The 14,710-nt window shown below is 35.3% G+C and overlaps 1 protein-coding gene across 4 annotated transcripts in view; it reads right to left on the reverse strand.

Moving 5' to 3' along the window:
• BAZ1A (bromodomain adjacent to zinc finger domain 1A) overlaps positions 1–14,710 on the reverse strand; it is a 90,952-nt gene that overhangs the window by 19,637 nt on the left and 56,605 nt on the right. For 2 of the 4 annotated variants that reach the window (XM_026513587.4, XM_026513584.4), the window contains 8 exons: positions 13,773–13,868; positions 12,995–13,133; positions 11,594–11,740; positions 6,677–6,772; positions 6,325–6,549; positions 5,221–5,386; positions 4,844–4,957; positions 1,747–1,871 (listed from right to left, as the gene is read on the reverse strand). In XM_026513587.4, the coding sequence (XP_026369372.2) occupies positions 1,747–1,871; positions 4,844–4,957; positions 5,221–5,386; positions 6,325–6,549; positions 6,677–6,772; positions 11,594–11,740; positions 12,995–13,133; positions 13,773–13,868 (1,108 nt within the window). The remainder of the gene's footprint in view (positions 1–1,746; positions 1,872–4,843; positions 4,958–5,220; positions 5,387–6,324; positions 6,550–6,676; positions 6,773–11,593; positions 11,741–12,994; positions 13,134–13,772; positions 13,869–14,710) is intronic. The other 2 variants (XM_057306381.1, XM_026513583.4) reach the window with 1 other exon arrangement.

The following is a 14,710-nucleotide window of genomic DNA, read 5'->3' on the forward strand; positions in this document are numbered from 1 at the left end:
TTTTTTTTTAAAGATTTTATTTATTTATGTGACAGAGAGACAGCCAGCGAGAGAGGGAACACAGCAGGGGGAGTGGGAGAGGAAGAAGCAGGCTCATAGCGGAGGAGCCTGATGTGGGACTCGATCCCGGAATGCCGGGATCACGCCCTGAGCCGAAGGCAGACGCTTTAACGACTGCGCTACCCAGGCGCCCCTGATTTTTTTTTTTTTTTTAATTCTGGAAGGGGGGCAGAGCAGGTGTCAGACAGAGGAAGAAGGGGAGAGAGAATCTTAAGCAGGCTCCATGCCCAGTGCAGAGCCCAACATAGGGCTTGATCTGACAACCCTGAGATCATGACCTGAGCCAAAACCAAGAGTCGGACACTTAGCCAACTAAACCATCCAGGTGCCCCGTAGAAAGATTTTTAACACTGATTCAAGATCTAATGGTTTAGGACCATTCACATTTTAAAATTTCTTGTGAATCCATTTTTATAATGTGTATTTTTCTAGGATTTTGCTTATTTTTGCCTACACTTTCAAAGTAATTTCCATAAAACTGTATATGCTATCCCTGTACCTTTAAATTTCTACTTTATCTGTAGTTATGTTGCTTCCCTTTTGAGTCTTAACCTTACTGTGACTCCCCACCCCCTGCTCCCAAATTGATTTCAGAAGAAAGATTTGTCTAGTTTGTAACTTTTTCAAAGAATAAACTTTTGGCTTTGCTGTTCTCTTCTATTACTTTCTATTAATTTCTACTTGCATCTATTGTTTCCTTTTATCTGGAGGGATTATTCTGTTTCCTACCTCTAACTTCTTATATGAATGCCTAGCTCAATTTGCCTTTCTTCCTTCCTAATATGTATTAAAACTAGAAATTTTCCTCTAAGTAGAGGGACTGTATCCAACAAGTGTTAATGTACAATACTGATTAGTTTTTTCAGTATAGATTAGTTTTAAATATTTTCTAGTTTCCATTTATGGTTTCTCCTTTGACCTATTACTTAGAAGTATGTCTTAAAACTAATCAAATGAGGCCTTTTGGTTTGGATTTCTAAATCAATTGCATTATAATCAGAAAATGTAGCCTCCATGATACAGATCTTCCGTCTACTTATAACTATTTAGCAAATAATGTAGAAAAAAAAGATACCATTGAAATTACAGGCACAGAATAAAGTTAAAAATCTCCTTCAATAGTTGTCAATGAAGACGGTTAAAGATCCTCAGAAGTAATTTCTATCAACAACTTTCAAAAAATATATTCCCTTTGATCCAGCAATTCATGAAATTGTTCCAAGGTAGTTGACTTCCATTCTCGGCCATATGGTACCAATTATAAGGATTACTGACTTTTGTATTTCTAGCATCTAAAAGGCACTTAATGCATGTTGAGTATGCTATAGAATAAAAATTTGTATTTGGCCTAAAATCAAATAGTAAACACAAAACTCAATAGAACTCGCTAACCAAAAGTTGAAGTTATGAGAAACTGACCTATTAAAACAGTATGAATACTGTCACTCCTCCCTCAAGTATAACTGACATGAGAATAAAGACTGAATGTAACTTCTAACAGCATTTTTTAACAAAATGGTCACCATTTAAAAAACTTACCACAGCTATGATTTGGGCATTTAAAAAACAAACACACCCTGCAATCACAAATGAAGTAACCTAATACATATTTCAGAATAGCTGAATTATAAAGTGCCTTATTAATTAAAAACAAGAAGGCACGCCCTTAAGAAATTTCTGTATTACCCCTTCTGCCTCTTTTATGTGATCCTGGGTCATCTTCATCTTCAGTGACTGTATCTTGATCAAGTTCCTTTTGCTCTATTTCTTTGCTCTCAGTGCTAGTATCAAAATCTTCCCTTTCTTCCTCCCTTAAGGAAAAAAAAATGAGATTATTTTCCGTTCATGAGATATTGCCTGCCTATGAAGTGCTAGCCATTATGTTTAGGAAGTAGTGGACAAGATGACAGAGAGTTTATATTCTTGCAGAGAAAACAGGTAATAACACGATTATAAAATTAAAGTATATAGTAACCATTAAAAAATGAGAAGTTCAAGTTGCTATGAAAGCATTTCAAGGAGAACCAAATCTAGTCTCAAGGATCAAGAAAACCTTGCTTGAAGAAGTGGCATTTAAACTGTGAGACTAAGGAGACTGAGGAGGGGCAAAGCGGCAGGTGAGAAGAAATCTCCATTTCTAAAAGCGGGGGTAACATGTGCAAAGGCTCTGAGCCTTTGAGAAAAGGAAGGAGCTTATCATTTTGAGAAAAATATAAAACAAAAAGAAGTAATCCAAGATATGGATGAGAAAAAGGCAGGGTTAGATCATACTGGGCTTTATAGGGCATGATTCAAAAAGCAATGGGAAAAAAAAAATTAGAAGAGTTTAGAAAAGGGAAATGATAGGATTAGAAAGCACTTTGGTTGCTATGTGGAAAATGATCTGGGAGAGAAAGTAGATGAGGGGAGACAAGAGGCCACTGTAACAGTCCAGGTAGCTGGCTGGGAGGTGATGGCTGGCTCAGAGTAGAAAGTAGACAAATGGTGGAGGAGAGCAGGTGAATTTCAGATATAGCAAGTAGGCTGAATGACACAAGATGGATATTTTATCTAATTCATTATACTGTCCAAATTAAAACTAAAACTGTAATGAACCTTGAAATAAGTTCCATCATTTATGTTCTTTATCCAAACAGAGGTTTGCAAACTCAAATGTGTTTAGGAGCCAGAGAGATAACGTAAATGAGTGAGGCTAGATAAGGATTAAAAAAATACGAAATGGCAGAATCTATAATGTGCTTATTTTTCTTTTTTTCCAAAATTAAGAGATCACAAGGAAAAAGTCTATAACTATAGGAGGTAATGAATAGCAACTAAACTTACTGTGGTAATTATTTCACAACGTATGCATATATCAAATCATTATGTTGTACACCCTAAATGATTAATACAATGTTAGAAGTCAATTATATTTCAATAGAACTGGAAAAGGTTTATAAAATGTAAAAAGAATATTGAGCTATAACTCACATATCCTAAAATCATCATTTTAAAGTGGACAAATTCAGTGGTTTTTAGTATATTCGCAAGGTTGCGGAGTCATTATCCCTATCGAATTCCAGAACAGTTTCATCATTCCAAAACAAAAACCCCATAGCCATTATTAGTCACGTTCCATTTCCTCTTCCCCACTGCCCTGATAACCACTCATCTACTTTTTGCTGTGGATTTGCCCATTCTGGACTTTTTATATAAATGGAATCATACACAACATGGCCTTTTGTGACTGGCTCCTTTTACTCAGCATGTTTTCAAAGTCCATCAACACTGTAGCATGTATGAGAATTCTATTCCTTCTTATTGCTGAACAACATTGTGCTGTATGGATATACCACCAAAGAAAAACACCATTTTGTTTATCCATTCATCAACTGATGGACATTTGCGTTATTACTTTTTTTTTTTTTTGGCTATTAAGAACAATAACGCTATGAACTTTTGTATATACATTTTTGGGTGAACATATGCTCTTAATTCTCTTCAGTATATACCTAGGAGTGAAACTGTTGGGTCATACGGTAACAAATTGCTTGTCTGAGAGACGCCAAACTTATCCAAAGCAGCTGCACCATTTTACATCTCTACCCGCAATACATGAGAGTTCCAATTTCTCCACATTCTCACCAACGCTTCTTATTGTCCCTTAATTGTATTTCAGCCATCCTAGCAAATGTGAAGTAATATTTCATTGTGATTTCATGTGCATTTCCCTGATGACTAATGATATTGAGTGTCTTTTCATGTGCTTCTTGTATATCTATTTTCTCTGGAGAAATGCCTATTAAAATCCTTCGCCCATTTTTTAATTGGGTTGTTCTTTTATTGTTGAGTTATATGAGTTCTTCATATATTCTGGATATTAAACCATTATTAGATATATGCTTTGCAAATATTTTTTCCCATTCACTGGGTTGTCTTTTTACTTTCTTAACAGTGTTCTTTAAAGCACAAAAGTTTTTAATTTTGAAGAAATCCAATTATCTATTTTTTTCTTTGATTGCTTCTGCTTTAGGTATCAGATTAACTTTCCTGTGCTGTCCAAATTCCATTTCTTAAAGTATTACTGATGGCCATATAAAATGCAGCTGTTACAAGTTTGTGACTTATGACCTTAAGACTAATAGGTATTTTTATATGCAAGGATAACTAAAAGTCAATATACGAATTTCAGAATACTGAGATTTTTAGAACCTTCTTTTGCAGATTTCATAAAAGAATTATTTCTGCAAAATTTGAATATGGTTTGCCATCTACAATATGCAAAAATTCCCACTTGTCTTCATAGCCAATTTTCATCCCAAATATTTTCAAACGCAACAGAGTACTTGAGTCACTAAATAACTTAACGTGCTTCCACCTTCTCCCTATACCTATTAAAACCTCCAATTTCATCCCTGTTCCTCAATAAATTCAGAGGAGCTTTGTGAAACACAGTGTACAACTGTGATGGTGGTGGGGGCAGATACCACTATTAATGCTAGAAATGTATTACTGGTTAAAAATAGCCTATTGAAAGGTCTTCTGGGCAATTATCATTTATAACATTAATTCTATGAGAAAATGAATTCTAGATTCCTTGAAAGTATTTTTTAACATAACACATGTGTACTTGAGAACTGTATATATAAAAATTTCATAGGTCCCTGGTATAATTATTATGTACCTATAAATAAAAAAAACTAGAAAACTAGTTTTTAAAACTTTCGAAAAGCTTTTTAGAGTTTAAGGTGCTGATTTTTATTCTTTATGTAAAGCCTAATGAGCACTGTAACTCAAACCATACCCAACAGATGTATCTGCAGCTGAATTTCTCTGCTCATCTTCCTTCAGTTTCTCTTGTTTCTCTTTCATTTTTTGTTCTTGTTCCTTCAGTTTTTCTTCCTTCCTTTTACGAATTCTGAAAGTTAACATAAAATGTTATGGTTTATTGGATGGAAGATACTTTTAACTTTTGGCATATTGCTTTCAATCATAAAATTATGGAAAGCGCTCTAAAATTTATCACAAGTTATAATGTAGTAATTCATTCATAACCTCTTAGTTAAGCCATCGAATATCAGTGTGAGCCAATATCACGTTACAGCCCAATGTGAAATACCGTTTCAGATGCAAGGAAATAAACAACCTTCATGAGCACAACTGACTATAATTATCTCTTACCGAGCAGCTGCTTCTTCCCTCTCTTTCCGATGTTGTTCTGCTTTTAACTCCCGGAACTCCTGCTTTGCCTGTCGTAATATATCAACATAATCTTCAATGAAATCCCTAGTAGAAACTAGGGTCAGTAGTTTCCCACAGAGAGCATGAAGTATCTTCATTTTTTCTCCTGTCAAAAATTGGTAAATAACTTCTGTATCATCAATGACAAAAAGGAACTGTTTGAAAAATCTTGATTTGTGGCTCAACGTGAAAATGCTTAATAAAGAAAAGGAAAAAGTCTCAAGATCAAACACGCCAATGGCATGTCTTCAGAAAAAAGCACCTCTGAATCCAAATTAACAGGTATGTGACATACAAGGCATTTCAAATACAAATAACTGCCATATAGACCAGATAAATAGACATCAAAAATTTTCTAATGACAAAGAATTTTTTTCAAGTTTTAATTTTGAGGCTCACTTAGGAAGTTCAAATAAAAACTAAATTATTACCATATGAATTAAAAAAAATGGCAACAAATCGCTACTCTGAAAATACTGCAAAAAAACACTACTACAAATTATAAAAACTATGTGAATGTTAGGAACGAAGGCGCTCTACTTTTATTATATGTACTCTTAAATAAGCATATTAAATTATGCTCTATTTATTTGTGCATTGTAATTTTTTACTTAAAAAAGGAAGTGAAAAGTAACTTCATCTTAACTTTATATACCATTTCTCATACCTCAAACATTATTCAAGCAAATGTTAGAATTTAGCAGCTACACCTTAAATTTCTGATATACTGACAAATAAAATAAAAGCTAGCTAATTCTCACTTATCCTTCTAAATTTAGCAGATTAACCACAAATTTTTAAAGTAATAGAAAATCCAAATGAAAAAGAAAAGAAAATCAGAAACAGAGCTAATATGAATAACGACAGTAGTCTCCATTTGGGTCATGATTTGTATTCCAACCATTTTTTTTAAGGACTGTTCTCCTTTTCTTTTAAAACTGCTATCATCTAAAAGTTTTCATCGGCACCGAGTTTTCTGGGCTAAAGAGGTAGAAGAGTGGAGGAAGTGGGCAGGGTATACAAATTCCAACTGGCAAAGTTTACCTGGCGTCAAATCATACACTGAAGTGCTTGCCAGTTTCTTCACGAGACTGGGATTGCTCAAACGAAGCTCCATACAGGCGTCATCCGTGGCGTCAAATCCTCCTCGCTTTTGATATCTGTACTTTGCATTTGCTGATGTTACATCAGCACCTGAAGCTAAGATGTGCAGTCTGAGGATTTCAGAAAGAGTGCAGCTATCAAGATCCAAGCTTTTCAAACTGCAGCCTATAGTTGTTAAAAAATGAAATTGTCATTTAGAATACAAGCAGTAAATCCTCAACAGTATAAAATGTACCTTTATAAAATTAAAAATAAAAGCCAATCAAAAAAAAAAAATAAAGCCCACACATACCCTGGTGCAACTGCGGCCACGCAGCTGCCAGAGACGCAACTGCAGACAGTGCAGATTTTGTGGGGTCTGCATCTTCGTCCAAAGCCTCTGTTAAATCTTTAAGGAAATAAATACTTCATTCTAGTGCAAATCAAAACTGGAATATTTGGGAATAATGCCCTTCTAAAATGATGAAAGAAACAGCAAACAGCTTAACATTCGGGAACCTCAAAAGAACCAACACTAGGTACAACAAGCATCATTCACATTCTGCCCAGTGTCCACCTCGAACTAGAAATCCTAACACATGTACCACACACTCTTATTTCCCTTCGTTAACAGAGAAGACAATTTCCAAGTTACCAACAAGGTGCACACATATGTTCCCCCCAAATGGTAAAATGCACTTTAGAATTAAAAACAAATCTCCTCACTCAATATAACTTTAGAAAAGTCTACTGCGAAAATCAGAATCTAACTGAAGATCCCCAATCTTTTATAAACACTTTAAGATCGAATCATAACAAAGTATGGGTTATAATCATCACAAAACCAGCACAGAAAAAGAACCAAAACAACTTAAAGATAGCACTGCTGTCTCTTAACCACTGATTTATCCTCTTCATTTAAAATTCCTGTTTTTATTTTGAAAACTCTCCAATCTAAGAAACAACAGGAAGATTTCCCTGCACTTTCTAAGTAAATTGCTTTAACTCCGAAAATCACGCGTAGCTTACAAACAAGACTCCAGGGTGAATCTACTGGCACAAATTGTATTTAAAACATTAGCATAGGCAATTATTCCTAATTATCATATGTAGATGACTAAAAAAATTAAAGTGTCAACTATGAAAAAACTTTACGCTTACAAAAAAGCCTCTTGTTATATCAGAGTACGGTGGGCATAACTTCAGACCGAGTCAGATAATATATATCCTAGTCCTGGCACTGCCAGTCCCCTAGTTCTAGTTGTGCAGCCTTTAGACAAGTCGCTCAACCGGCTTCATTTTTCTTAACGGAGTGAGTCTCGATGAGCAGTTTTTAAATTCTTCAAATATGTCTTGGGAGTCCAATACAAGAGATAGAAGTTCCCTTGTTCAGTGGGATATGGAGATGATAATTCTGCCCGTTCATCTTTCCAACTCTCCTGCGGTGGCACCGAGGAGTCCCTGTACAACTCATAGTACTCCATGGATTAGAGCTGGAAAATCACTGGGTGAAACTGGTTCTGCGGTTCCTTAACCTTCTACGGTGTTTCCCTTCCGGAAGTTCAAAAGCTGACAAAATGAACCTCAGAGAACAGAACTACTGTCCTTTACTAAACGGAAAAAGGAAGCTCTGGGATAATGTCTGATTACAATCATTGACAATCTCATGGCAGTTAAAGCATAAACACTACCACACGGGAGAAGTCATCTGACTGAACATTACATATATGCAGAAGTTATTCCTATTAGGCCATGAATCCAGTCCAAGACATGATATTCCTTTTTACCAGGGAAATACTAGACCTAAAACTTCCTCAATTTTCATTTTACATGGAAAGCCAAAGAAAATTAATAGGCACTCTAAAATGAACAACAATCTAGTTACAGAGCTGTAAAAGTGGACTGGCCCTCTTCCTTTGCAGCAATCACCACATTCAACCTACTTTATCTGTAGTAACTTTTAAGGACAAAGTTATAAAGGCCTTAGGAACAAAATGACGGTTTACTTTTAATTGTAAACTATCATGTTAAAATATGTATTCTTTTTAAGATTTTATTTATTTATTTGACAGAGACCGAGCGAGCACAAGTAGGCAGAGTGGCAGGCAGAGGGAGAGGGAGAAGCAGGCTCCCCGCTAAGCAGGGAGCCTGATGCGGGGCTTGATCCCAGGACCCGGGGATCATGACCCGAGCAGAAGGCAGATGCTTAACTGACTGAGACACCCTGGTGCCCCAAAATATGTATTCTTTAACTCAATTATCTACCAAATGGCACTCTCAAGAAACTATTATTACTCTAGGATTTGCTTAGAAACAGTCACTTGGGTACATCATACCAAGAGAATACAGTTGACCCTTGAACATCATGTGTTTGAACTGTGCGGGACTACTTATAAGTAGATTTTTAAAAAAAGATTTTCTATGTATTTATTTACTTGAGAGACAGATTTAGAGAGCAAGCAGGGGGAGGGGCAGGGGGAGAGGGAGAGAGAGAATCTTAAGCAGACTCCATGCTCAGTGCAGGGCCTGATGTGGGGCTTGATCTCATGACCCTGAGATCAGGACCTGAGCTGAAACCAAGAGTTGGAGGCTTAACTGACTGAGCCATCCAAGTGCCGCTATAAGTAGGTTTTTGTTTTTTTTTTAAAACAATATAATACTGTAAATGTATTTTCTCTATAACTTTTCTTTTCTCTAGCTTACTTTATTGTAAGAACATAGCATATAGTACATACAACATACAAAATATGTGCTATTTGACTATTTATATTATCAGTAAGGCTGCCAATCAACAGTAGGCTGCTGGTAATTAAGTTTTGGGGGAGCCAAAAGTTATACGTGGATTTTTGGGTGGGGGTGGGGAGGGATGGCATTCCTAACCCCTGTGTTCTTCAAGAGTTACCTGTATAGCTGAACTGTATGTTATGATTATCTGAAAGTTACATTTATCATCATAGTAACCTAGAATCTACAATTCCAACACTAAACAACGATATCTTAGCAAATACACAAAACTATGCTATGTAAGGAGGATACTCTTCTTCCTATACTTTGAAGGGCTTTATAAGTTCATGACGTAAGACTAAAGAGAGGAACTGAAATTTTTAATGTGAGATTTAAAAAATGGCTGGTCAAAAGCTCCAAGATTTGATATAAAGAAAGGGAGACCAAAGGCCAAAGAAGGCAATGTTATGGAAACAAATATTCAACTTTTCAACATTTTGCCTTATCATGAGGCAATATAGCAGAGCCGGTATGAGGCTCCAGCGCAGACAGCCTGAGTCTGTATCCATCACTTTCTTATTAGCCATGTGTCTTTGGGCAAGTTAATTAAACTCCTTAAGTCTAAGGTCTTTTCTACGTAAAGGCAGAAAACAATTATTAATAATCTACTAATCTATTATACCTACCTATCTATACCAGAAGGATGGTATGGCCATCAAACGAAATAACGTATATATAGTGTCTTACATCACTTGCTTTCAGAAAGAACTGTGGGAAAGCTTTTTTGTTAGGAAGATAGGAGAACATGGGTAAAATAACCTGGGAGAAGAGCCTAGGATCCTTATTGTAACTGAAATAACTATGTAAAGTGTAGTCAATACAAAGGGAAGTGGGGAAGGGTGGAAAAATTCCAAAGCATATTTTCCCCCTAACAGTTATATAAATATCTTCGAAAGGAGCATTAAAACCTTCAATTAATGACCAATACTTTATTCAGAGAAGACCTTGTATTAGTAAGTATAGATTAGTCCTCTGCAGGATTAGAGCTATAAAAATTACAGATCAAACCAATCGTGAAAGGAAAATACAATGCCAATACAAACATCAATAGTCACATATATTTTCTTTACACTAGCTGATTTTCCAACATAATTTCCCTGTCATTCTACTTTTTGTCATCTGTACAAAACTATAAAATTCATCTGCTTCAAATCCTGAATTAAATACAGATTTATGTCTTATATTAACATCAGAACTTTGTCCATAACCCTGTGATGTTACTGGTCATTAAGACAATCTAATGGCTAAACGAATGAGTATTTGCCACATTTTCTGTCTTAGATAATCCATCTTTAGTGCTGCTACTTGTTATCTTAGAAAATCTTTAGGCTTTTATAAATGGTTTGCCTTCTATCTTCCCTTTGGTAGAGTCTCATTTTATGGACTAAGTCATCTGAGATGACAAAAGGGACAACACTGTTAAAATGACTTTGATAAGGGACCTATGGTGATTAGTACTCAAGCTAGAGAATATATTTTGTTTGAATTCAGGCTGTAAAATAAAAAGAAAACCAACATCAGATGCATACTTTTCATTATCCTGTTGCTTCAGGGACCATGCATAAAAAAAAAAGAGCTCAAATGATCTAAGGTCAACAACACTATCTAAATGCAGGAATGTCCCATCTTTTTGTATCAAGACTGCTAACAAAATGTCTCCCAAAAGTTATTTTTTTTTTGTGAATTTTTATGCTTCTGAAGTATTTATTATTATTATTATTTAATAAGTTTTCTGATCCTAAATCTCTTATGTGACAGAGTTCACGGAGAGTATAATTCAGGAAGCCAAATCAATCTCTTACTACACATGCTGAACAATTCCTCTGATTAAGTCCTGGACAAAATAGAGAACATACTCTGTTTTAAAAAATAAAAAAGGGTTCCTCTAAGAATTATTCGTATGTTAATATGTACCACATGCTGACTTTAGATATTTAAGTGCATAGAACTTAAAACAGCAAAATTTCTAGTTCAAACTGTTGGTGAAATAAAAAAATTTTACTTGACTCTGATCTACAAACTGTCACATCTCAAATGAAATCAGCAAGAGTATTTTCAATTTAAGTATCAGTAATTATTAAAGTATTTCCTCAGGTGGGGGCAAAAAAAAAATCAGTGCCATTTAGCAGAATCTCTTGGAATTAGATACTGGTCAATGACATCTGTAACACTCCTAAATCAGAGGAGAAATCTAAAGGAATAAAACGCAAGATAGATTGGGGGGGGAGGGTAGATATTTTAAGGTCATCGGAAACAGGATACATTAAAACAAAGTTTTTATAAAACAACTGATAATGTATTGTTCATATATGACTCAAGAACTGGGGGACTTGAACAGCTATACTTGGTAACTGTAAAAGCGAGGTTAATTTTAAAATAACCTTCAAAAAAACCAGTTCCAAAGCTACAAAGCTACTATCAATCAGCAATAATACTGAATTCTGACCTTTGGTGTCAGCATCTGTTATTTGCTCTTTGGCTACTTCCTCTTCTTCTTCAGCTATCGCCTGGAAGATGGCAGTCAGGAAGAAAAAAAGCAATTCACATAGTGGGCCTTCACTGTCATTTCCTACAAGAGCTTCCTCTAACACTTCTGTGAATAAAATGTTTAAAATGAATTTAAAGTTCTGTTCATGTACTGAAAAAACAACTCCATTGGAATAATAAACATTTTAATCAAACAACAGCCTGTGTAATTATTTTAAGTGTCCATTTATCAAAGTAGAGTATTATCCAAGGCAAAATCAAAAAACAATTTATAATGATTACAATAAAGTACAATAAAATCATAAGCCAAAATCATTACATTCAAGGAAGTCAAATTAGCCTCAGCAGATCAATACCATATTTCATCTTAAGTTTAAATTTCAGGTGCAAATTAAGGCACATATTAAAAATTATCATTTTATTCTAATTTGCGTATTTGTTATTGTTGCCCCACTATTCTCAAGAGCTATGTGGGACATTACTGTTTACCAAGTAGTGCATAGGAGAGGTAATCATCAGTATTAGGTGTAATCTTAATATTGTATCCAAGTCATAAATGTTATCTAATTCATCTTACCTAAACCAGCATTATCTAGACCTTCTTGATCTGTAAGGCACAGTGATTCATGCCTCACCCAGCTCATAAAGAGAAACTGAGGGAATGTGAAAGCCCTCCTGAAGAATATACTTTTATTAAAATAACAGTGGCATTATAATTCTGTCTTTGAGGATCTTTATTTTGATTTTAATAAAATTATTTTGCTATATGACAATTAAAAATCCCAAATGAGATCCAAAGCCCTTCCCAGTTAATGGAGTTCTTACAATGCTTATACAAAGTAAACGTACAGAGTCAATACAGAATCACAAATTAAAGGTAAGCAGTAACTTGTCTCTAAATACCGCCGATGTCAATTCCTTCCTTCCCCGCACTTACATAAACCACGACACCTTCAAGAAGAAGAATCAATTTCTTCACTCCCTTAAATCCCAGCAGGTCTGACCAATGGAATATGACAGAAATAAGGCTTGCCAGTTCCGAGCCTAGCCTTTAAGAAGACTGGCAGTTTCTGTCCTCTTCTTCTGCCACATAGGAAGTATAGGCTACCCTGATGGAGTGGGATGCCACATGGAGGAGCACTGAGGCACCAGGCACGTGTGTGAGGAAGCCATCTTGAACATCCACTCAGGTAAGCCTTCAGATGACTCTAGTCCCAGCCACTTCCTGTAACTACACGAGAGACTCCGAGAAAGGGCTGGACAGCTAGGTCCAGTGATTCTACAGAACTCTGAGAGATATTAATTTTTTATTTTAAACCACTAATTTAGGGTGAACTATTAACACAGCAATAGCACTTGCCTAGGGTTACTCCCTCAGGAAACTCATCTTGAAGATCAAAAAGTTCCCCAAAAGCATTCAGAAACTCCAAAACCATCAGAGCATCACCAAAGATTTCAGGAGGTAGTCTAGTCTTCACTGGAGTAGGTTCTGGAAGTTCCTGAAAGATTAAACAATTTATATAACTATTTGAGCCAAGTACAGAAAACTGTAAAAGGTAGATATATACTCTTTGCTAAATAAGATTTATTTCAGGTAGACTAGTGGTTCTCAACCCTGGATATTTATCACAATCACCTTTGGAACTTTTAAAATTATAGATGTCTTGGCCTTATTCCAGCTTTACTAAATTACAGTCACTAAGAACAACTTTGGGCTGATGATACTTCTGACTACGTTTTCTAGTTAAGAGGGACTTTTAACCTAGATTCTGAGATCAAGGCATTAGCTGCGTCAGGATTATCCTCAATGCAGGATCTCCTTAGGATATGGAATAGAATTAATCCACCATCTAGTGAACTTAGAAGTGGTTTCTTACAAACCGAGATGCATGATAATATTGGATTATCAACAATCACACAAATGACAAATTATGTCTGCAGAATGAGAATCACTTTCAAAGCCTGTTATAAAATATTAACAGTGCCGCTCTGGAACTCTAACTACGGCATTTGCTTAATTGGCTATTTCCTCTTAGTTAAATATGAAGCCACTATTAAAAAGAAAAAAAAATTTCATCAGCAAAGCTAAATAGAGCACATAGAGCATAGGTGTGAAACACCACGTAACATACTTATACCTTAAGATCATCACATTCCATATCTTCTCTAGGTTTACTCCACTGTTTTAAATATTCCATATATTTTCGCTTTTCTTCACGTAATTTTTCTCTTTCCTAAAACAAAAGGTTAATAAAATTTTTAATAAGAATTTTATAAGGCAGCATTAGCATCACCTGGGAACTTGTAAGAATTACAGATATTTGGGCCCTAACCCAGACCTACTGAACAAGGAACTCTGGGGTGGAGATCCAGCGGTTGATGTTTTAATAAGTCTTCCTGGTGATTTTAATACATGCTAGTGTTAGAACTACTGATCAAAACCATGTCTACCTAACACAACTGCTACAAAGATGGAAAATGTCTCACACGTAGTAGCCTGTGGATAAATATTAATTCAATCTGACCCTGACTATAGGGGCTCTCCTATTTCAAATCAATTAAATCCTGACAAAGTAAGATAATAAATTATTTGAGTACCTAAAATAAAACCTTCCCCTATATTCGTAATATAGTTGTTATTTTCAAGATTCATTTAAGCCTAACAGCCTACGGACAGAGGGACCTGTAAGTAAAAGCAGTATCACAACACAGTTGGTGGATTTCTTTTTCTTTTAATCCAGGCCACTTATACTTACTTCTTGGTTCTGGTATTTGACACTGGAAGATAAATAATGACCCTAAAAAGTCTCCAATAAAGCAGAGTATAAAGAAAATATTTTAAATTTATTATAGTTTATCATAATTTTCCAACAAATGTTTAATATTATTCTCTTCCTTTGAAATTGAGGACCACTGGAGGTAACATAGGCACTTAACAAATTTTCAACATAAAACGAGATATAGAACTTATTAATTGTGCTTTAAATAGTCTGCTATAGTAAGTCTTCCCCTCCCTGCTCCAAATTATTCTTGTGGCATGTAATAAGATGGGTATTCTCATTCACTGTTGCTAAGA

The sequence above is a fragment of the Ursus arctos genome, unplaced genomic scaffold, assembly GCF_023065955.2.
Source record: "Ursus arctos isolate Adak ecotype North America unplaced genomic scaffold, UrsArc2.0 scaffold_37, whole genome shotgun sequence".
NCBI lineage: Eukaryota > Metazoa > Chordata > Mammalia > Carnivora > Ursidae > Ursus > Ursus arctos.